Source organism: Ciconia boyciana, chromosome 3 (genome assembly GCF_034638445.1).
Source record: "Ciconia boyciana chromosome 3, ASM3463844v1, whole genome shotgun sequence".
NCBI lineage: Eukaryota > Metazoa > Chordata > Aves > Ciconiiformes > Ciconiidae > Ciconia > Ciconia boyciana.
In genome coordinates, this window is record NC_132936.1 from 89,895,398 (window position 1) to 89,920,000 (window position 24,603).

At 42.3% G+C, this 24,603-nt stretch overlaps 1 protein-coding gene across 1 annotated transcript in view; it reads right to left on the reverse strand.

Moving 5' to 3' along the window:
* The window catches only part of LOC140649896 (protein ELYS-like), a 30,934-nt gene that overhangs the window by 2,874 nt on the left and 3,457 nt on the right, over positions 1-24,603 (reverse strand). The window contains 22 exon segments of the mRNA XM_072857731.1: positions 227-333; positions 1,247-1,349; positions 3,205-3,634; positions 4,931-5,128; positions 6,407-6,602; positions 7,507-7,657; positions 7,744-7,891; positions 8,966-9,097; positions 9,192-9,336; positions 9,509-9,696; positions 10,458-10,604; positions 11,797-11,853; positions 11,970-12,093; positions 13,616-13,709; positions 14,477-14,581; positions 15,359-15,499; positions 15,662-15,751; positions 15,838-15,928; positions 18,113-18,241; positions 19,177-19,238; positions 19,684-19,865; positions 19,953-20,085. Of these exon segments, the coding sequence (XP_072713832.1) occupies positions 227-333; positions 1,247-1,349; positions 3,205-3,634; positions 4,931-5,128; positions 6,407-6,602; positions 7,507-7,657; positions 7,744-7,891; positions 8,966-9,097; positions 9,192-9,336; positions 9,509-9,696; positions 10,458-10,604; positions 11,797-11,853; positions 11,970-12,093; positions 13,616-13,709; positions 14,477-14,581; positions 15,359-15,499; positions 15,662-15,751; positions 15,838-15,928; positions 18,113-18,241; positions 19,177-19,238; positions 19,684-19,865; positions 19,953-20,085 (3,153 nt within the window).

Below are 24,603 nucleotides of genomic sequence, written 5' to 3' on the forward strand. Positions count from 1 at the left end.
ACCAGTTTTCTCAAAATCTTTATCAAGAAGAGGAACATTCACTGTGCGTTTTCGACAAGGACTTTCTCCGAGGAGGGTATTCTCTCTACAGTTTAATGAAAGTTAGCAGTAACATGCCAGCAGTACTTCAGTCCGAGACACCTCTCGTGGTATGGCAAACTCCACATTTTACTTCAGGAGTTCAGCTACCTTAACTCACACAACATCTCCAACATACTGTACCTACATTCACTGTCTGCCTCCGGGGATTCAGAAAGCTGTGCATTTGTTGCAACTGCTACGGCTTTTTCTTCTGATGCAGAGGGCGTTGTGGACTCCCGCTGGTTTGTTTCACTTCATGAACAGAAAGAGAGAAATTCATCATACAGCTTCAAAACAAACCTTGAAGAGCTTTACACATTACTTTCTCACTGTGAAATCTTCACGTTTCCAAACAGAAAAAATTAAGAAAAATTAGAAATGCCTTTACCAACACAGCTACAGTCACTTTGTGGCTCATTTTATGCCATGAACCAAGAACTTAACATTCTGCCCAGCTATCTAACACTAGATAATATCATAACAACAGAGTTGTATTCAAGAATAATAGATTATTTGTCTTCTGTGGAAAGAGCGCAACTGCTATATGGGAGGTTCAGAACAAACCGAACAAACGTTTGCACCCGTGTGTGTTACCACTTGAAATTAGGGGTTATTTCATGGCTGGCATGCTGTCTTTATCACTAAGCAATTGCAGCTTTGAAAGTACCTGGCGAGAAAGCTGCTTTCCTTGCCGTAAACCAATAGATGCTAACTGAGCACACACAGAAAAGGGAAAACAAGTGCATAAAATCCTGCCAGAAAGTACTCAACCCCCCAGATAAACCCACTAACGTTACAGGAAGCCCAGGCGTAATTTGTAGCTACAGGAGTTTCAGACAAAAGCAGGGCTTATGTTCACAGTATCTGCTTAGTAACCCTCAAACTGTAAAAGGTGTATACAGCCTGGTGAAGGGAGTCTTTATCACCATACTTTGGGGTCTGCCATGATTTGAGAAAAAAGGCTCAAACTGACAGCGACTCAATTTGACTTCTAGTCATGCCAAATCAGTTGTTCTGGTCACAGACAGAAAGGAATAGAAAAGCCGTTAGATAGGAGAACACAGGAAAGAACCAATACCAGGTCAAAATCATGGCTTTCAAACACAGGAGAGCCAGCAGTTACATGTTGTGTGAACCCAAAGATGTATCTGTTTTCTAAACTTACCCCTCACTGGCACTCCCAAAAGTAGCAGCCTCAGCAGCTTTAAACACCAATTTACCATCCTCAGGAAGGGTAAGACATTCAGCATTTGACTCTTCCACAAACCCTGCAAAAAGAGACAGGTGGATGACTTCCCTGTTGCACTTAACATCACTTCTTTTAAAAGGCTCATAGGATTTTGAAGTGAGCCTTTATGCATGTCATCTAGGATAGTGATCTAACAAAATAATGCTACCAAGACTTCAAAATGCACAGAAGGTCTGAATTCGTCTTTCCAGGAAAAGAAGAAGTCTGATGCATCGTTTCAGTCAAGAAAACAACGTGACCAAAGAGATCAAAATATCAAAGAAACACTGATATTCTGCTTGCAAACTAAACTTGCTATGTTACTGACCTAATACATACAAACTGCAGAAAACATCCCTCCTTCTTAAAATTGGGTAGTAAGTGTTCTTATTTCCCTTTGGATATTTCTCTCATTCCAGCAATGCTGCTTTCCTTTCTTGACTCCATTTCCCCTCTTCTACAAGAAGGCGTCTAAGGACTTTTCTTGTTCTTTTCTCTAGAGATTGACTGGTGGTGTTGAAACCCAACTGCTTGCTAACCTGGTTTGGTCTCAACAGGTTCCATTTTAGACACATCCTCCTTTTCTTCTTTGTTCCTACTGTCTGCTTCCTCCACATCCAGCAATTACCTTTGCAGACAGTGTGCAGGACTGGGGTAATTTTGCTAGCTTGGGCCAAACAAGAGCTCTACTGACTGCCCTCTAATGCTTCCAGGGTACTGAAATTCTACAGAAATCTTTGTACCATAGTCCAGCAACGACCAAGTTTCTTCATAAGGTTATTCTTTAGTGATTAGCACCTCACCATTCTTTTTAACAAAAAGCACCTTTGATTTCTTGTCCCAATACGAGACATCTACAGTAGGACAGGCAAAACTTTTGAGCTGTCTTCCTAGAAGCACTCAGCTCTGGAGAACCCCTGCTACCCGTGTACATGGAGTCCCTATCTGGGCAAGCCTGTTATTTCAAAAGAAAAGGAGCTGAGGAACTTCAATAGCAACAATCACTCTCCAGGATCCTCCAGAATCAGCTCAGACTTCGGACTGAATCCGGCTGCATATGATGCACTGATCCTGGAGTACACGCTCACTGCTAGGAACCGTTTCAAGACCTCAGCCACAGAACTCTGACACTTGCACACATGTCCCCGCAAGAGCAAACTTCCTTTTTATAAAAGGAGTTGAACGGACCGAGCTCTGTTTGTCAAATACTGACTGTAGCTGTGTTTGCACATCTTCTCCCTGTTCCTGCACTACTTTCATTCCCAGCTCTTCATCACTGCTCACCAGCTAGTGAGCTACATCTCTTCTCATCTGCCAGCAGACCTGCTCGTATGAACACACCCTCAGCAGCTGGACTGGCTTGAATGAGTTGAATTGAGCTGAATTACCAAAGACCAACTGAAATAGGTTTGCAAAAGGCTGCATAAGCTGTTGAGACAGCAAAAAGAGCAAGCATAGCTGTAGTGAGAAGCAGACACACAAGCAGACTCACTTCCAGAAGAAAACTATTTAACTGAGCGCTAAGGAGGTGGTTAAAAAAAAAAAGGGGGAAGGAACTCGCTCTCAAAAACCTGCAGCCTACAGAAGTAGCCCTAAAACATCACCAGAAGCTTAAGTTTTCAACTTGTATCCCTCTCAAAACTCCCACAAATCACTGCTGCCTCTCAGCTGCAATTACACACAAGAAGCACCGGCCAAAAGCAGTATACATTCATAATGTCCAGGATACCTAAAAAAGGACTCAAACCAGAGTGGCAATTTTAAAAGCCTAGGACAAGGAAGTGCCTAGGACACTTGTGAACGCTCATCGTTAACAGTTGCGCTCATCAGCAATTTAACCTTGTGAAGACAGTTGAAAAATTCAGAATCTTAGGTTATCATAGGGTGAAACACACCGGCTTCTTTTCTTGGTTCTGACGAATCTGGTTGTTCTGTCCAGAAAGGTTTATCTTCAAGCATTTCACTGTCTTCTTCCTTCTCCGATTCTTGGAAATTGGCAGCTTCTTCAGTGGAAGAATTAGCTGGTTTAGCAGCTATGAAGATGACATCATCTTCAAAATCGCCAGGTGATTTGGCATCATGATACTCCCAAGTAGTTTGGTCTGACCTGGCAGAGAAGCTACTACTTTCTTTGCTGACATCTGTTTTCTCCAAACCATCTCCAGGTATGCCTTCGGAAGACTCTTCCATTTCGGCACGATCATCCTCAGGATTGCTCAGAGTAAACAGACTTGGTTTATCTCTACTTTCAGACCAAGCATCCTCCGCCACACCATGATGATGCTCAGATGAAGCTCCAGATAGTGCTTTATCATCTTCTGTTACCTTTTTTTTTTTTTTTTAAAAAAAAGTTCACAATCAGTAACATGCATATGCTTTTTGTCACAGCAAGGAAAAAAAACCAAACAAAAAACCATATACACTGATATTTGTAAGTTTTACAAGTGTCACCTGAAGCAAGGTGCTACAAAGTTCGTTCTCATTCTAGCACTATCTTAGCTTCTAAAGCTGAGTGTAAAATTTAATCACACTTTTGACTGCTTATTGAGTTTCCACGACCTTGGAGAATTAAGATGAAGTGCTTGCTTACACTGTCAGCTCAAGGCTGTTCATTGGGTTCACTACTGTGCTTTCAAGAAGAGGGAGCTTTGCATACCTAAAATCATAACTCAAGATTTCTCTTTCTTTTATGCTTGCCTTTTCAACCTGTATGCACTACTAAACTATTTTAGTGTTCACTATGCCTGTAGCATGGAGCAAGTAAATTCATCTGGCCACACTGTGTTATTAGCAAGAACGTCATCTAGGAGACAGAGCCTCTTGTTACAATTGAGTAGCTCTTTATAGCAGGCAATAAAAGGTATAATAAAAACAGAGTATGGCAATTTGCTGGTACATCTACGGAAAGCTCAAACATGGAGATACCAGCACACGCCCTGTTCTGCCCCTGGTTTGGGTACGTTACTTCGGCATCTGCACGATGAGCTGAACCAGGGAATCCAACTGACAGAACAAAAGGAGGAGTAGAAGGGGGCAACTTTCAGGTGGACCAACTTCATTTGACAGCCAGATGAATGCTATCCCTGGTGCAAGGCAAGAAGCAAAACCGAGAGCTTTAAGGCTAGAGAACACACAACAGTACAGCTCTCTTCCTCAGGAGTCTATTTTTACCATCATTTAAGTAAAGCCAGCCTTGCAAAAAGCGACACTGAAAGGAAATGCAGGTCGTGACTTTTGTTGCTTCCAAAGATGTTCAATTCACAAAGCTTAACAAACTCAAACAACCGGCTTGCTCTGTATTCCTTACCTTCCTGCCATACCACCATTTGAAAAGGTAGAGCGGGAAGCTGAACGAGCAATTTGGAACAATCACAGCTCCTAACAACACTTGAGTACAAACCGCCAAGGTCACTGGCATTTAACTATGACTACGTTCCTGCAGGCACGTGATGTTACAGAAGGTCTGACATAACCTTTTTTCACCAAATTCAAGTCTGCCATTCTGATCTGCAATTCCAATTGGCAATATTAGGAGTTCTGGCAAACTTTAAAAAAATCTAAATCAAATCACAGTCTATTAAGCCTTTAGCTGTAAACTTCCCTAACTACAGCCCAGCTTACCCCAACAGTCCATTCTGCATTCGAGTTCTCTTCCCTGAAAGATACTCTAGGTTTCTTTGCTCGTACAGGAGGAGTAACTGATCGTCCTGGAGATGCAGAGCCAGTTGCTAGGGCTGTGGTGCGAAGGCTGGATTTGAGAATAGACCGAGGAGTAAACCCAGGAGAAGCAGAAGCGGATGTGGCCAAAACTTTAGCCCTCTGTGAAAAGAAATAAAAACATTTAACTTCCAACCAGCTAAATCTTCAAAACAGAAGACTTCCCTTGTCAAAAGTATTCCTTTCAATTACAAACTGCGTTTGTACCAGCAGAGAGGACAAAGTTTAGCCTCTGCACTGCTCTTTTTCCAAAGGTACAAAAATCTTAATGATAGAAACCCATGCTTTTTATGTTTCTCTTGGCTTTATTTTTTTTTTTTTAATGACAACATAAACGGGTATTTTTCAAATGAATTTCCTGAAGAAACAAGGCTATGGCATCTTGTTGCCTGCAATGTTATCTGCCATGCCAGTAAGTTCTGCCATTCCTATGCTGCTCTTCTAACAGGCATCCAACTTCAGATGTCACCCTGGATACAGCGACTGAAAACACTGCCATGCGAAATGGCAATCTGCACAGCTACAGCGAGAGCTTATTTTTTCACTAATTAATCAATCCGCGCACTAGGCTAAACTAAGTGACGCTGCTGTAAAAATCCCTGCACATCTTCATCGAGAAGCGTTCAGGTCTTCTTACCTCAGCTCAAAAAAGATTTTACAGGATTGAAAGGGTTTAAAAGGAGGATAATGAAACTAGCCTAACGGTACGGGCAATATTTAAGACACAGAAAAAGGTTATAATTCAGAGAGATCACAACAATTTTGTTCAGGTAGGCAAAGGCAGAAAGATCAGCACCAAGAAGACAGCTGAAATATGATTTCCTTGCATGGTAACAGTTTGCTGGCAGTGAATGGGAATACAGTTTAACACAAACAATTAATAACTCAAATTACTGCAAAAAGCCATCACTGAATTGGACAGAGACTGACATCACTTAACTGACATCACTTAGTTGTCATTCCCTGAGCTGCAGGAAGAACCTGAAGCAGATACCTTCTTGCTTGTGGGGATGCGAGTCAAACTCCTCAGAGCTATTGAGCACTTAAATAACGAGATGGTTAAGCTACAGATTGCATCTTCAGGTATCTAAGCTATCAAGTATCGAAGTACCGTGCAATAAAAACAAGTGCATTTCACAAAGCTATGGGACAACGTGCATACTGCAATTAACTTCAGACTAAACCTTCCCTCTTCAAGACTGTTCCCAACGTACTGCTTCCAAAAGGGCTCTATATACAGTAACCACATGTGGAATATTGAAAATATTCCACAGTTTGAATCCAACAGTGTTTGTGTTAAATACTTTGGTGGTTTCATTTTAAACAAAGTTTACAGGCTTTTGGTTTGGTTGGTTGTTACTGTTTTTTTAAAATACAAACCTTAACCACAAGAGGAGTCTCTAGTAACTTCAGCTCTGATGCTCCGGACAAATTCTTTGCTGAGATGGGACCATGCATATTTGATTTCAGTGGGCCGGATGCCATGAACGAAGCAGAAGCTCTGCATGGTGACTGCCAGCTACCACCCTGTGCTGCAGAACACGAAGGAACAGGACGAACCACCAAATCCAGCAATCTGTCGAGATGCACAATTGAGAATATGAAAAAAAAATAAATAAATGACAAAAATCATGCTGCGTGCAAGAAATCTGACATGATACCGAACAAAAACATTCAATGAAGAAGAAAAACAGGTGAACCCTCACTGTTGGGGTGATGTGTCAGGCCCATGAACAGGTTACAGGCACTTTCTTTTCTTTTTTTTTTTAATTATTTCTTTACATTTCATACTTAATTTCCTAAATCACTGCCTCTGAGGCAAGAGGAATCCAATTGTCAGTTGCACAAGTGATGTAATTCTCCTGTCAGAAGAAAGTTCATCTACGCTTCAGTGCTGGCACCACTTCAAATTCTCCACTTAGTTCTGTCCCTAAGTCGACCTTTTCTTTAACAGATACAAAACTAAAGGCAAACAGGACACTTTGCAAACACGGAGGGTATATACATGCACGTGCGCGCGCACACACACACATATATGAGAAGCAACACCTGTTGGTTTTCTGCTCTTTATAATTCTGCCTAGTTTTAAGTGAAAAAGGCAGAAACGAAGCAGACACTGGGCAGGAAGGGGTAAAAGATTACTATTTGAGCACACAATCAAGTCTATCGAAATCCGTACACCAAGAGCTTGATGGTAATCATTGTTTTAGTTTCAGCTACCTTAAATTCTGTAAACACGTTTACCATAATGTAAATATCTATATTTGCATAAATAAGATGATCATAGCAGAAAAACTCTCTCTCCAAATATACTTATGATGTATTGATTCTTCAGTGTTGCCTATGATATGTGCAAAAAGCCAAGCCAAGCTTTATTCAGGTGCACCTTCCCTCCAAAACACAACCATAATTCAAATGGATTTTTCCCTCTCTCTCCAAGCACGTAGCTCAAGACTATACTTTCTTAAAAGGCTGCTTACCTATCATGTTGTGAGAAACTGGCTTTCTGCTCATTTCCTACCCAGACTTCTCTAATTTTGGACAATACATTACTGATGAAAGTTTCTCCTGCATGCACATTTCCTGCAGTAGCTTGTTTTGTTACTGTTGATAATGGCTTTGGTCTTGCAACTGTAAAGCGAGAGGGACAAAACATTAGACCTCTGTAATCAAAGTGATGGCTCGTTGTCCATTATATTTCCCCCCCTACAAATTACCTTCTCTTAAGACCAATGAAGGCAAATGGTAAGGCTTGGCTCTCTCTACAGCCAGCTTCCTTTGAACTCTAGGAAGGATCTTGCCATATCGGTCTAATACAGAATTTCTGGCAACTGCGCTCTCTCTCAAGCGAGGGTCACGATCATTCTGACAAATGAAAAGCGTAAAGCAAAAAGTTAACCCATCACAAGAAGTTCATTGCACAGAACTGTCTGTGCTATTTCTAAGTAGTGAATAGATTTCCTCTACAGATACACTAAAATACAGCCACTGCACGGAACAGCAGCAAGTTCTACCCATCAGCACACACCCTTTTCACCTGGTATTTTCAGCAAAGTGGAAGGAAGACTAGCATAACAACAGAACCTACAACTTTAAGTTAAAACCGTTCTGGCACTCTGCAGAACCTTACTCTGATATGCTAGTTATCACCTGCCATTTTCAAATGGCTTACAAAATAGCAGGCTTTCCCTTGTTTTTCCTGAAACGCCAATGTCTGAGATGACTGAATATACAGGGCAACTGCAAATCACGTGGGACAAAGTGATGCAAGTCTTAAAACCAGTAAGAAAAAGCTACCTACATGCACCTTCCGGCTGCATGAAAGTTTTCAAATGCGGGACCTAAAACTTCCAAAACCACCTTATAAGCTTGATTCACTAGAAAACTATGCTTCTGGAAAACAGCAAATGCATCACAGATCCATAACAGAAGTTCACCTAACACAAAATTTAATCTGGCTATTTTGAGAAACAGAAGCTAGGTAAGAATTTCTGTCATAAAAGGGGCAAAATGAAAGTTGTGGAATTGCAGAGCTCACGCTATAACTTGAAGCAGAAACAGTAATACTAACAAAAACCAACACCACGCAAATTTTGACTCTGGATTGACATCCAGGCTGCTCTCAGCTAGAAAAATAAAGCGGCGCGCAAGATACAAGAGATGACATTGCAGTCGCCAGTGGTCTGTAACATTTAATTTATAACTTCACAGAGTAGCTTTGGAGTAGTGAACTATTTTGTTCAACTTCTAGGTTCAGCTGTAACTTCAGGTGTTGAAATACTAGGTGTTGAAATACTAGGTGTAGGTAACTTAAGGTGTTGAAATACTACATTCTAAGAATGGTGTAAAAAACAGAGCAGGATTTTTATTGTGTACTATCAAAAACGGTTAGTAACGGCCCACAGAAACTTGCACGCTTGACAGAACTTTTACGCTTACCGTAAGGTTAACCTTCATTGACTGATTGGACTGTAGTGCTGGGATATAGTTGGCACGCTGCAGGTGGTGGACTAAAAGAAATTCATGATTCTGAACACCAGCATTGGTCTGTAAAAACTTCTCCAAACACTCCTATGAGAAATAACACGTTTCAAAACTCTATTATGATTCCGCCTCTTCTCTTTTCAAAGAAACAATTAAGATTTTCTTTCTTGTCCACACTTACCTGTTCAGTGTCTGAGAAAGGTAGCTTCAGTAAGTCTTCCACGAGTCCCATCTCCTGACAGATTTCATACATGTGTTTTAGCAGCTCTTCTATGTTCAACTTAGTGCTATGGTGCTGCAACAGACCCCAAGCCTCCACCATGCACCTGCAATTGATTGTTTTGAGACGTAAAGGAATATTAATAGTATGACCAAAAAGATGCCCCCAAATTATTGGGTTCAAGGTTGAAAGGAAATTTAGGGGATCATGCTTTGTGTCATTTGTTCTCCGCCTTTCGCAACAGCTGAAAGCCAAAATGGTGGGATAGATGTCTTTACCTATTGGACAACAACACAGTGAGGAAAAGCCGCACTTCACTACTGCTTGACATTGATGGCTTCATCATCTGTATGTATCTGAGGGCTGGCCTATGCTCCCCTTGGCACATGAGGGATTGAATAATTCTCCTATGCTGCCATGCCACGGTTTTGATTGTAGTTGGATGAAAGAGCAGGGCCAGCGAATTCTGTAGAAGTTAAGAGATCAGGTTCATTAAGATATATGCATACTCTCAGGCAACAAAAATATTCCAAAGTCTCTCAAGTAAGGGCAAATGTGTGCTAAACAAACTGATATGCCTAACTAATGAAATACTTGATACAGGACATGTAAATAAAAATTGTGAAGTATTTGCAGAAAAAATATTCAGTTAGCCATACAGAACAAAGTGAGTGTTTTAAAAGGAGCAAGTCACTCTCTTCTAGCTTAACCCAATCTCTCTCTACAAACATCCCTTTTTATAAACACATTACTAAACAAGAAGTTATTCTCCCAGGCAAACAGATTATATTAACGTTGTGACAGGCAAAAATCAACCTTCAGCATCAGAAAGAACACAAGTTAGGTTGAAAAGTCACTTTTGCAGTCTTCTGTCTCAAATCTTGCTGCTATGATCATAGTTTTAACATCTGAAGTGCCCAAACCCCTGTTTTTGAGAAAGCGCTCAACTGGCCTGCTGAAAACCGCCTACACAGATGGGGCTTTGAAAATTCAGATACCCAGCATCATTACAGTTGATTTCTTCTTTGTTTTAATCAATTTCCTGACCAAGTAACAAAAACAACATTTCAAATCATCATGCATTGCTGAAGATGCCGAGGCAGTATTACAAAAAAGCTTCTCGTGTTTTATCACCTGTTATTAGCCAAGCACCAGTTTTTAACAATCATTTTATGGATCATAGCTTTGTACTGCAATGTACGTCTCACTAAACTGTAACATACTTACTTCATAATCACCGTGATCTAGAAGCCAAAACCCTTGAATAAGCTTAACAAGACCCCAAGGGACAGCAAAGGCAGCTGAGAAGGAGTTGACCAAAGTTTCTGTTTTGTTCGGAAAGGAATGCATGATATCTAGCAGCAAGTAAATAGTCTGATGTCAAGCATCTAATTAAGGCTAATAAAGTGCTAAGGCCAAAAATTCATCACATCACATTTAGAAAAACACAGTGAAATAAGAATATAAAAGTGGTAGGAAGCAGAAACTACTAATGTAGTAGTCTTGCCTTTTGAAGCTCTTATAACCTGAAGACAGGCAGGTCCTACCCACAAAATTGCATTCTGAATAAATAGCCAGAAAGAAAGACTCTTTGATTGCTGCAAGGCATTCAGAAAGGTTAACTTCAGATATTTAAATGCTTCAGTTATAAACTCAGGCTCCCTCTTTAGTCAGTGGAGCTACCAGTTGGCCATCCAAAACATTTGAACATCCAGTGCTTAATTATTACAGGAAACAAATTCTACACTTCTTTGTTCCCCTCCTTCCCAGAGTCTATAAAACAATGCGTATTATGCTGTCCTTACAGTACAACTTAGCTCTGAAGGATTAAAACTGGATTTAAAACAGTACGTGGATCACTCGTTGGTAGTGTCATCTTCTCTTTCTGACAGCCGTTTTTAGGGACATATTCTAATAAGGCAGCTCTGCGCTACAACAGCCTTTAAACCCCTTGCTCTCTCGGCCCCCCTCTCAGGTTAGGCAACAAACAACAAAAGCAATTTGGTATATTTCAGCAGCTTAAAAATTAAGTTTCTGCCCAATGACTTTTCTCTTCTCTCTCTTTAGTATTCTGTGTGCCTGCACTTTTAACAGAACAAAAGCAAGCACTCTTAGCTGTGCTGGAAAACGGATGATTTTGGCAAAACTCAGGCACTGGTACACCACTGTTAGAAAGCCCTTTGCTCTGAAGCAGCACGTTTTAGTGCATCATGCTAGTAAGCAGCCATTTGCTACAGATACGGGTGATTTAAAAAGTTAAAAACGGTGTTAAATTTGGGGGAAAACTAAGGGAGGCTTTTCTCTTTAACATTTCTTAGTAAACCTGTTTTCTCATATCACAAAAGACTTGGCACCAAGACATCAACAAAAATAATCATAAAATATCCACAGTGCAAAGACATAAAACACTGCTCCTGTCTACGACTTAATGGAAAACCAAATGTTTTCACTTGCATTGTGGTTGAAGCATAAATTTAAAAATGTTATTAAACACGTAGGTGACAAATATTTAAGAACATTTATGTGCGCATACTGAAGGTGTACTAAAAATAACTAGAAAGGATACGATTGCATGTTTGTCGCTCTCTTCAATGCTTTCTAGCAAATAGAGATCCAGCAGTGCCTGAAATGAAAAAGTAAAAGTTCTTTAAAAACTCCCGTCTTTCATACATCATTGGCTTTTGGGTATGTGTGTGGGGCGGTGTCATTGTTGTTGTTTTCAGTGAACATAACACTCACATGTAAACTGGCAGGTGGGTATTTCCCAGTTCCTCCTTCATCTCTCCGCCACAACTTCTCAACTTGGCCTCCTAACTGGGAAACCATTCCATCAATCATCAAGCAGTCAGAATCCCATTTTCCTCTGCAACAAAAGGTAGCAAGGATTTGGACAGAGGAAAACACTAATTCCAGCCTCTCAGTCTAACAGATTTCCTCCAGCCAAAACAAACAAACAAAAAAGAAAGTAACAAACATACCAAGGCATGATTATGGCTTGAAATGCACATGAAAGAAATTTCTCAGTCAGATGAAAGATCCTTGTTACATCATATTGAATTCTTAAAGGAGCCCAAACTAGAAATCCTCAAAGCTCTCTTACCAAGGGAAAAGTTGCAATGACCTTTTAGTTTTCAGGTGTTCTTTTTTGTTGTACTACTTGTAATACAAAGGAAGTGTAAAGAAAGTTTTGTACGTGCCCAAAATAACCGCTCTCATACTGTCTAACAGAGGAAACGTAACAGTAGCAAAATACCAGGACTATTCTTTAGCACACATCCAATGCCTCAGATTGGACTGTTCCAACACACAGCTGTGAGACGACATAATGGAAATTTCAGATTTTGTTCTCAGCATCTCACTTTTGTTACTGAAAAGAAGTTATTCTCAGACAGCTGAGCATACAGGTAAATTTTAGCACCATCTTAAGCAGCATGCACGTTTCTACACACATACCATTACAATTACGGATGGCTGAACTTTTAAAAATTACATTCCGCAAAAGTCCATCCTGGTCGTCTGCTGACTGCAACGCTACCCTTTAATTTCCCAATGGTAAAAAGCAGAAAAAGCACACTGGAGGTTGTACGCTTCCAGGGAACACACGAGCCTGTATGTAAGTTACTTGAGAAGTAAGCTAAGAAAGATGAACTTTCAAGTCAATACCTACTACGCTGCAGCTTCCACCTGAACGCGTCTTGCAGCATCTTGTTCACAGGGCCGTAGCCCAAGCTCCTTGAGGTCTTTATTTAGTTTCCAGAACCATTTCCAAAGAAAAATCTGTTCTCATCTAATCCAAGGCATATCGCCTATATGCTACTAAGCTAGTCCAGGAAAGAGAGTTGACATTCGCAAGTGACTTTTACCCAATAGCCAGTAGAGTGCTAGGTGTGCCAACCGCACGTAACTCTGCCTATCTTGTTAAATTACACACATGTACTTGTGAGTAGGAGATTCAGGCCAACACAATTATTGCCATCTCTTACTAGTCAATGAGAGAGATGGGGTTTTTTTTAAAAAACGTGCTTTCTTCTGTGTCCAACACAATTGTTCTGTGATCGCCGTGCTTTGCTGAACTGGAGATGACTGATCCTATCCTAAACACATGATCTTTTTCAGTAGTAACAAATTATACAGATCAGCCAATGAATTAGGTACGCTACAAAAAAATGATGATACCAACAAATGGTACTAAGCAGAGGTATATGTAAACATTTTAACACAGGAAAGTAACCTCTGTGTTCAACAGAACACATGCATCCCTGAAGTCAACAGCATCGCTGGCAAATGCATTAAGCATAGCACATACACCTGTTGATATAAAAGCCATTCCCTTCCACTTCTGAATTTGCAGTGGAAGCGTTCCAGAGCTTTCCGGTAAGTCTTACCTTGATAAACGCTCAAGCTTCTGTCGATGACCAGTGTAGTAGCTCTGAACCAGAGGATAATTGTAGAAAGGTCTAGACAAATGCATGTCGTCATCTACAGGCAATAAAGTAAAACCAAGTTAAGGACGTAATGTCACATTTTTAAACTAAAATTGTTGACTAAAAAGACAGATGATCATAGAAGCTAAGCATCAAGAAGCCTCCCACTCTGAAAGAAGCCAGTCCTGTTTCTGCCTTTGCTAAAAGAGATGTAAGACACAAGACTCAATTCCTTCTTGTCTCAAGTGCCATTTCAAGTTTACAGTTGATGTAGCATTCAGAACAGGTAGTGTAAGCTGAAGTTCACTATGAAAAAAACAATTCTCAAAGGGAATGGTTTTTTAAACAGGTCACGTGAGCATTTGTAAGACAATTAAGGCTGACAATAGGATCTATAACCCATCCCAAGAAAGAAGTATTCCCAAGGTCTATTTTTTCCTCAAGCAATAAAGAAAAAGTTCCAAACATGCGGGTAATGCTTTTACTGAAAAAGCAAGCGTTCCAGTCTTTGTTGTTTCATAGTAATTTGTTTAAAAGCCCAAGCATTTCAAGCTGTGGACACAAGCAACTCCTTGAAGTCAGAGCCTGATTGCTATTTCTAAGAAACATCCAGGAAAGAAACTGCTTGCATTATTCTACACTACGCCTTTGAAAAACCCGTAAAATCTCAGTTTCGCCAACAGAACTTCAGCATACGCTCTCACTGAACTAACACGACTTGTTATGGACGAAACATTTACAAAAGCATGGCTAAGCACGTGTTCGTAGGAATCGCTTACTGGATAGTCCCCTCGTTACAAATGCATTACAGTTTATGCTTACCTAAACCCTCTGGAAGGAGGCTGGATCGACAGAACCAGATGACCACTTGTGCATACAAAGAAATGAGGCGAGTTACCACCTGCTTATTTGTCAAGTCTGCAAAACCTGAAAAAAGGCACAAGGTGATTTTTCTTATGCGATTCCTTTCATTTTTACGAAACTCCCTCCATCATACCAAATACAAAGTATAAAAATAACACGGTAGAAACCTTTGTCTTTGCCTTTTTCACTCTGGACCACTTCCTCGTTTGAAGGAAAAACCCACACTCACCACCAAAACAAAAAGCAACCCCTACAAAGAAGCAGATTCACTAAAGGTTCAAACAAAAAAACCAACGCCTGAACTATCAAATGCACTCACAAATAAGACATCTGTTTTTCACCTAGCAGAGATTGTTACTGTAGCAAAGGGGTATGCTTTTTTCCTCAATATGCCAAGAGCAATTTGTCATCTAAAAAGCGATAGAAACTCAGGTACCTTACCTTACAGCTTACTCATTTATGCTTCCTTTGTATTGTTTAGTCATTTGCAATGCAATATTTGCATGCAATTATAAATTGCTAGCTAAGAATGAAAAAGACTCATTTTCAGCATTACCACATTCAGTCGGTGTAATTTCAACCCAGTTGCTTCCAGAGCTTCTTGCCGAATGGAGCCTCCCCTACCCACTTGCAGGAACTCCACAGCAAACTGTTTCCCTGAACTCCATGCACATTAAGTGGTAGTCCCAGCTTCTCAGATGTCAGCCCCTTCTCCCAGCTAAGTGTCACTGTCTTCCAATCATCAAGAGCAACAAGAGCTCATGTTTCCACAATTGCCACCCAAGCCTAATTCCAAATCTTAAGAAAACATTCCAAACATTTAGCAACACTATTACAAACCTTTTTCAGTAAGCTCTTGTGCTTCTGTTAGAAAACAGTTTAAGACTGTGCGAAGGTTGCTCAAAAGCAACTGGCAGTGCTGAAGAGACTGCAATGTCTGCGGGTCAATGAAGTTGCAAGAGCCATCGAACAGCGGAACACCTTTTCAAGAATAAAAATTAAATCGTTAGCCTACAGAGCAATTCCAGAGTTTCAAAGTGCACTTAAAGAACTGCGTGCAGTATCATGTACCAGAAGATTACTGAATAAGCTCAGTTAGAAAGAATGATTTCATGTTTGCAGAATGACTACACTGGTACTCACATATCTGGTCAAATTCATCTTTTGTATAGATCACTTTGTTCCATGTCCACTCAAGAACAAACGGTAAACTAGCAGCAGAACTTGGCTGCTCTTTAAAAAGAGAGAGCAAAAAAGAAGTGAATCAACAATTTCAAACTAAAAAGTATATAACAGAAAAACAACATAACAAGTACTACCTTCAGATGTCCAATGTTTAACGCATCCAGTCAGAAGTTCTAAAGACCCTGTCTGGACAGCAGCTGACAACACCGCTTCTAACTGCTCCTCCTAAACATAACAGACAAAAGAAAATGAGAATCTTACCTACTTTCAGGACCCAAACCATCAACAGCAAATGTTTGTTTCTAACGCTCTTCTCATTCAGGCACCACAAAGTCAGTGAGCACACACGCAACTAATTCCACATTCTTTTTCTGAATTCTAGCCGCAGGCTGGACTGCTGGTTGGTCTGAGGAACACATTACACTTTTCCCCTGACATTTCAACTTACTGACGGCCAATTCTAACCTTTCTTTGCATGCCTCTGCATTACAGTCTCGGTTTACTGAGTTCCAATTAACTACGTTCAGTAACATCCTCTGCTAATACCCAGTACGCATTTTGTGCGTATAAGTTTGCCATCAGGAACGCATGAAGGGGACGCAACAGATACCCTGTTTGCAAGCAAACAGTGAAGCTCAGGTCAAGCAGCTGTCTGGACTATGAAGACGTGAAGCAGTTCTGACACCCAAAACATTAAGTTATAATTTTCTGCAATGACAGAAAAGAAGTGAAGCATTTAAACTCTAGCAGGTTGAAACGGTAGGCCGTTCAAATGCTGTGTTATAACGTAGTGGTAATCCTTTAGAAGGATAATGCACAGGTATGCACAGGCGTGCAATATTAACTAGCAGCTTATGTTTCTGAACACCAGCAGCTGGTGTTCTGATATCAGAACACCAGCAGCTTATCAGAACACCAGCAACTTATCAGAACACCAGCAGCTGGTGTTCTGATACTGCTTTCAGGTGACATGATCCTTCATAAAATTTCACTTGGTTGGTTGGTTGGGTTTTGATTGTTTGCTTTTGGAACACATTCAAAAGTATCTTTCCCTTCTCGGTAAAATCATGACATTCAGAGCCATTTCTACGCATTAGAATAGAGAGGTGATATTTCCATCTTTTTCTGAAAACTGGTTTCAGACGAGGAAACACACCAAATACTACTTACGGTGGCAAACAAAATGCCAAACCAAGCTTCTTGACCCTGATTCTGAAAGATGGCTTACTAACATTCAAAAGAAATGCCTGCTCATATGCCTAACAAGTCTCGGAACGATATAGTCACAATTCAGCAAAGGTTATTAAAAACCATCTTGATTTCCCAAGTTATATCCAAACCGGAGCTGACATCAGAACATCTCATTTGAACGGAAGAGTCTACATCAGGCTTGCAAAATCAACAGTCTAGGGGCTAGGTCAACTTGCCAAGAAATTGATTTTAGCTACCACGCTGTGCAAAAGCGTTACTTGCCCTAACACACTGCCACAAATCTGGTGAAGAATCCAGCAGACAGGAAGATGAGGGCAGTGGGAAGACTGCTCTCCCCCTCCTGCTCATTGCTCCACTGTAAGATGGCTAGCTAGCTGACCATTTAGCTTAGGTGCTGCCTGGCTGAAGACGGGCTCTTCACCACAAAGGCTCCATCTCTCATGAAACTCTTCAGGTGAGGGAGAAAGCTTGGTGCACTGCAAATGGAAAATCTATGAAAGAGGGGGGTGAAGTCACTATGGTGGGATAAAGCAGATAGGAGGTAGTGGGGGTCATGAGATAAAGGCGATGAAGGTGTTGCAGCAACAAGAGGGCAGTCTAAGAGGAGTAAATTGGGCTACGGTAGCACAAGGCAAAGGCTACAGCAGTGAAGATCTGCTTTGAGAGGCTGCAGAAAAGCCTGCTGATGAAGGGAAAAGGAGGGGAAGCGGTGATGAAACTGTCAGGTGGAGCTGACAACAGTAATTGCTTACCACAGCCCACTTCCTTGGAAGCAAAGGATCGCGTCTAGCGCAGCAAGCCGACGTTTGCAAGAGCTCGCGTCCGAGTGAGACACCCCCATCGTCAACGACTGCACTGAACCTAATGCTTTGAGAACCTGACGGCGATGGAGGTTGTTCTGAGGGAAAGATGCTTTCTGTTGCGCGTGACCAGCACTGGCTGCACGCTTCCTTGTGCGTGTCTGTGGCACAGAATTAATAGATGGCTCTCTAAAGACAGATCTGTTAGGGCTGTTCCCAGTCACACTCAGTAGTTTGGATCTAAGAATACTATTGCTTCTGCTAACTAACGGCAACACCTGCATTTCAACGCAACTTGCAACTAATATGAAAATCAGATTATCGTGCCTTGTAGCCTCTCCAGCCCTGTCAGACAAGATGGATGTACTTCCCCCTTGATTCCCTGATACGCACTCACCTGACTCAAAGTGGATGGCTGGACATCAGCTAGTCTTGGAGACAGCAAGCCAGCTACAAGACACCTATTGTAGCTGTCATGAATGGCTTCACTTATTGAAGGACCAGATTTCTTTAAAAAATTCAAGGTCTGAAACATCAATCACAAACTACAGATTAAGACAGCATTATAATTCAGTCGCTAAGGTTCTGGATTACCACTAAGAGAAACAGTATAAATGTTCACTTAAACTGTCAGAAGGCTTGCATCAGCAATATGCTTTAGGTTAGCAGTCTGACTAAGCATTACTATGCAGAGTCTTAAAGACGGCAGCCAAACTAACAGTTACGGTTCATAACAAAAATCCTGTAAAACAAAACATCAGCTCTTGCAATGCTTAATTAAGTGTTTTCGAGTCAATGCACAGGCCTTTCTTTTTCCCTGAACACGGACACAAAATACATTCTATATGAGCTAAAACTAACACGCAACTTTAAATCACACTTTGGAAGACCCTTTCTATGCTGCTTTGTTACAGAAGCTGACTTATGCTGGAAATACTTAGTGAGCTGAAACTTAATTCAGAATTATTTGTTACAGTCCGTGCAGTGGCTCCAAAGTTGTAATTTGGCCAAGTTGGGGAGAAAAAAAATTCATTTCTTCTTAAACACTTCCATAATTTTTCATTTTCTCCATTCTGTCCTCCTTTTCAAGCTAATCAGGGATCAAAACCCTAACTCAGGACCTATGCAGGCAGTTCTATGCAGATGGGTAATAGAGTAGCAGCAGCTTTCCCCGACCTCCACAACAGTTTTGTTCTTGCTCCTAGAGCAACCTTGTATTCCTTTCCAGACATGCAATCCCCGATCGTGCTTCGACAGGAGACAATGGTAGGTTTACAGTCCCAAGAGCGGAGCTAAAACACTACCATTTGCTTAAAACAGCTGGCAGGATACAATTGCAATTATGCGTGTGGATGGGCAGGATGAGCATAAAATGGTCTCTGGCACTGAAAGCAGTGCGGTAGAAAAGGTAGAAAAGGTACATCTCTTGACATTCTCAATCAAGACACAGTAAAAGATCACCTCCTTCTGGAAGCCGGTGCAAGTCATATGAACAACTCCGGAGGTCAGCAAGCACGTGCCATCTGCAGAAACAATGAACGTCTGGCAACATTCCACACTCTCACAGTTATGTTATGACCTGTTTACATCTTTCAAAGAGCAGTATCTGGAAAGATATAACTAAGTGATCATCAGATCACTTACAAGCTTTTTTAAAACAAATTACTGCGCGTAGAAATTTCACCTCTAGTGCTGTCGAGGTGCTGTGCTTTGAGCTTCCGTTCAAAGGCATTTCATTTTATAACCATCCCCACTTCACAGGCTACGTTACAAAAGCACCAAAACCCCAAACTCAGCAGACCGCCAGAGATGTTTCACAATATTAAATACTTTGTTAGTACTCAGTTAGTAATCAGAGTTGGGGTTGGGGGGGGGGTGTTGGGGTTTTTTGGTTTGGACAAGCGAACTAATAAATGGCATTTGACCTCCATTGAAGCTTATCTCTATTAAAAGCGGTGAAACACCTACCAAAATTATAGGTGCTTGGGTGAAAAAACTGCTCAGGTGGTGGATAAGAAGGAGGAACTCCCCGACTTAGGCTCCGCTCATGGACCAGAATATCCAAAATGAGGTTTGGAGAAGTCACGCTTATTACAGCATCCAGTGACCACAATGCAAAATAGGGGCAGTCATGAAGGAATTCTTCTGGCCTTAAAGAAAACAAGTGCATAAGCTAAACGCTGACTTTCAAATGAATTCTTTGTAGGGATATTGAAAACAACTTAATAACAATCTACCTTAGTGAATCTGGCATTTCAGCAGAATACCAGCGATTAATGTCAAATACACCCAAATAAGTAGATGGTGTTCCCTGACCGTATGTATTCACTTGCCAACTGAAGATTGATACGCTGGTGTCAGGAGATATTACTGTAAAAGACAAGACATTGTTTCTTATTTGTAGAAAATACGATACACCTGATATTTTTAAAACACCGCTTTCTGGTTTGGCTAAACTCTGTTCTATCACTCGTGAAACACAGCCCTTCCTAAGACTAATTTAAAACAATTACGGAATAGCAAACATCTCTGCGACACGTTTCAGTCCTACTGCCCCTTTTTCTTGGTCAAATTGTATCAGTTCTAAGCCAAATCAAATACACAATGATTAGCTAATTCAGTTAAGCTAGCTGAAGAGTTTATCCAAAAAGGTATGCTAGGAACACATACACTGCTACTTTTAGAAAGCATACAAATAATTATCGCATACACTTGTATCACTCAGCTGGCATTATTAATTTCCAGATTTGACTCAATTACAAGTTTTCAGAGTAGCTCCTTTCCAGCATATTCCGAATGAAAGAACACAATTATCACACTAAATAAACAAACCAACCCCCAACAAACAGGAAATTGGAATAAAGGTTTTGACATAAAACATTCACAACGTTACACTCAGTAAGTTCTCTCTCTAAGTGGAACGGTCTGTCTTCTCCGGGGAGAGCGCATTCTCTAGACGTAAAGCAAAGTATGTGGTATATCATTTACCCGAATAGAGTAAGGAACAAGAAGGCGATTTGTTTGGCAAAATGTTTCTCTGTTCCCTTTTGCATTCATCATTACCATTTAGGGCTCCTCACCCACTTTACTATGTTTCATTGGCAACTTCTGTGCCATTTCAGTTTTGTTAGCCGCTCAAACTGCCTTTGAAGATATCCATTCTTTTCGTAACTCAGAAGACAGCTTCACTGCTAGCCTCAACCCACATCCAACAGAAGCTCATGTGTGCCTACAACTTAACTTGAACAGATTCTGAATAAAAGCTAATTAGAAACCATCAGAAGAAGTACAGGTAGTTCTCCATGCCTCATACTTCATAAAAAGGAGACAGAAAGGGGTTGTTTTGAGTTTTGGTTTTGGTTTTGGGGGGTTTTTCTGGGGGGAGGGTGGGTGGTTTGTTTGTTTTTAACAAGTGTTTAGAAGGCACTCTCCTCAGAAACATGACACAAGTGGAGAAAATCCAAAGGTGTTTTTAATAGATTTTGACACACTGTTAATAGAGGATGGCATCACAAAAACAGATGGAAGTTGCCACTTCAGGACTAAATCAAAGCTAATAAACAGAAATAGCCTAGAAAGATGATGCAAGTGTCTTCTTTGTAACATCAGACATAAGTTAAGGCCAGTAAGAAGAGAGGGAAGGCAAATAACGCGGTCAAAACAAAAGGCTAGGAAAGTTATCACTGCAGCAGGCTCAAAGATCTGGTCAGAGCATAACTGAATTTGTAAACCCAGAGATGTATGTTGAATTATTGCAAGATAATGAAAGACATCTTAAGAGTCTGAACTGTCTACATGGACAAGGAAAGCTATTGCTTTAAGAACTCGTAGGTGTAGGAACCTAATAGATTGAGAGAGGAAAAAATGGACAGGCAGGTCATAGAATCATAGAATCATTTAGGTTGGAAAAGACCCTTAAGCCAAACACTGCCAAGTCCACCGCTAAACCATGTCCCTAAGTGCTACGTCTCCACGTCTTTTAGATATCTCCAGGGATGATGATGCAACCACTGCCCTGGGCAGCTTCTTCCAATGCTTCATAACCCTTTCAGTGAAGAAATTTTGCCTAATATGCAATCTAAACCTCCCCTGGTGCAACATGAGGCCAGTTCTTCTTGTACTATCACTTGCTACCTGGGAGAAGAGATCAACACCCACCTTGCCACAACCTCCCTTCAGGTAGTTGTAGAGAGCGAGAAGGTCTCCCCTCAGCCTCCTTTTCTCCAGGCTACACAATCCCAGTTCCCTCTGCCGCTCCGCATCAGACTTGTGCCCTAGACCCTTCACCAGCTTCGTTGCCCTTCTCTGGACACGCTCCAGCACCTCAGTGTCTTCCTTGTAGTGGGGGGCCCAAAACTGAACACAGTATTCGAGGTGCGGCCGAGCACAGGGGCACGATCACTTCCCTAGTCCTGCTGGCCACACTACTTCTCATACAAGCCAGGATGCCATTGGCTTTCTTGGCCACCTGGGCACACTGCCGGCTCATATTCAGCTGGCTCTCGACCAACACCCCCAGGTCCTTTTCTGCCAGGCAGCTTGCCAGCCACTCTTCCCCAAGCCTGTAGCATTGTATGGGGTTGCTGTGGCCCAAGTGCAGGACCTGGCAATTAGCCTTGTTGAACCTCATACAACTGGCCCCAGCCCATCGATCCAGCCTGTCCAGGTCCCTCTGTAGAGCCTTCCTCCCCTCAAGCTGATCAACACTCCCGCCCAGCTTGGTGTCATCTGCAAACTTACTGAGGGTGCACTCGATGCCTTCGTCCAGATCATTGATAAAGATATTAAACAGAACTGGCCCCAACACAGAGCCCTGGGGAACACCGCTTGTGACCGGCCGCCAACTGGAGTAAACTCCATTCACCACCACTCTTTGGGCCTGGCCATCCAGCCAGTTCTTTACCCAGCGAAGAGTACACCCGTCCAAGCCATGAGCAGCCACTTTCTCCAGGAGAACGCTGTGGGAAACCGTGTCAAAGGCTTTACTGAAGTCTAGATAGACAACATCCACAGCCTTTCCCTCATCCACTAGGCGGGTCACCTTGTTGTAGAAGGAGATCAGGTTGGTCAAGCAGGACCTGCCTTTCCTAAACCCATGCTGACTGGGCTTGATCCCTTGGTTATCCTCTACGTGCCGTGTGATGGCACTCAGGATGATCTGCTCCATCAGCTTCCCTGGTACCGAGGTCAGGCTGACAGGCCTGTAGTTGCCCGGGTCCTCCTTCTGGCCCTTCTTGTAGATGGGTGTCACATTTGCTAATCTCCAGTCAACTGGGACCTCCCCGGTTAGCCAGGGCTGCTGGTAAATGATGGAAAGGGGCTTGGTGAGCACTTCTGCCAGTTCCTTCAGTACTCTCGGGTGGATCTCATCAGGCCCCACAGACTTGTGAGCGTCTAAGTGGTGCAGCAGGTCACTAACCATTTCCCCCTGGATTATGGGGGCTCCATTCTGGTCCTCGTCCCTATCTTCTGACTCGGGGGGCTGGGTACCCAGAGAACAATTGGCCCTACTATTAAAGACTGAGGCAAAGAAGGCATTAAGTACCTCAGCCTTTTCCTCATCCTTGGTCACTGTGTTCCCTCCCCCGTCTACTAGGGGCTGGAGATTCTCCTTAGCTCTCCTTTTGCTGCTAATGTATTTGAACAAGTATTTTTTGTTGTCTTTTACGGCAGTAGCCAGATTGAGCTCTAGCTTGGCTTTGGCCCTTCTAATTTTCTCCTTGCACAACCTCGCTACACCTTTGTAGTCCTCCTGAGTTGCCTGCCCCTTCTTCCAGAGCTTGTAGACTCTCCTCTTTTTCCTGAGTTTGAGCCAAAGCTCTCTATTCAGCCAGGCCGGTCTTCTTCCCCGCCGGCTCATCTTTCGGCACCTGGGCACAGCTTGCTCTTGTGCCTTTAGGACTTCCTCCTTGAAGAATGTCCAGCCTTCCTGGACTCCTTTGCCCTTTAGGGCTGCCTCCCAGGGGACTCTGTCGACCAGTCTCCTAAACAGGCCAAAGTCTGCCCTGCAGAAGTCTAAGGTGGCAGTTCTGCTGACCCCCCTCACCTCTTCTCCAAGTATCAAAAACTCTATCATTTCATGATCACTCTGCCCAAGACGGCCTCCAACCATCACATCGCTCACAAGTCCTTCTCTGTTCTTGAACAAGAGGTCCAGCGGGGCACCTTCTCTAGTTGGCTCACTCACCAGCTGTGTCAGGAAGTTATCTGCCACACACTCCAGGAACCTCCTAGACCGTTTCCCCTCTGCTGCCTTGTATTTCCAGCAGACATCTGGTAGGTTGAAGTCCCCCACAAGAACAAGGGATAGTGATCATGAGGCTTCTCCCAGCTACTTATAGAATAGTTTGTCTGTCTCCTCATCCTAGTTGGGTGGTCTGTAACAGACTCCCACCACAATATCTGCCTTGTTGGCCTTCCCCCTGATTTTTACCTATAGACACTCCACCCTATCGTCACCATCATTAAGCTCTAAACTATCCAGACACTCCCTAACATACAGGGCTACCTCACTGCCTCTCCTTCCTCTCCTGTCCCTCCTGAAGAGTTTATAGCCATCCATCGCCGCACTCCAGTTGTGCGAGTCATCCCACCGTGTTTCCGTGATGGCAACCATATCATAGTTTTCCTGGTGTACAGTGGCTTCCAGCTCCTCCTGCTTGTTGCCCATGCTGCGTGCATTGGTGTAGAGCCACTTCAGCTGGGCTGTCGTCCGTGTCTCCTTCATAGAGGAACAGCCCTTACGTGCTTTGACGTGTTTCACTGGTGTTTCCCTCTTGGCTCCTATTGCCTCAGTATCCCCTAGCTCAACTCTCTTCAACTTCAACTGTGCACCCGTGTACCCCGCACATCTCAGAGACACAGGCTGAGTGCCCTCGCTGGCACCCC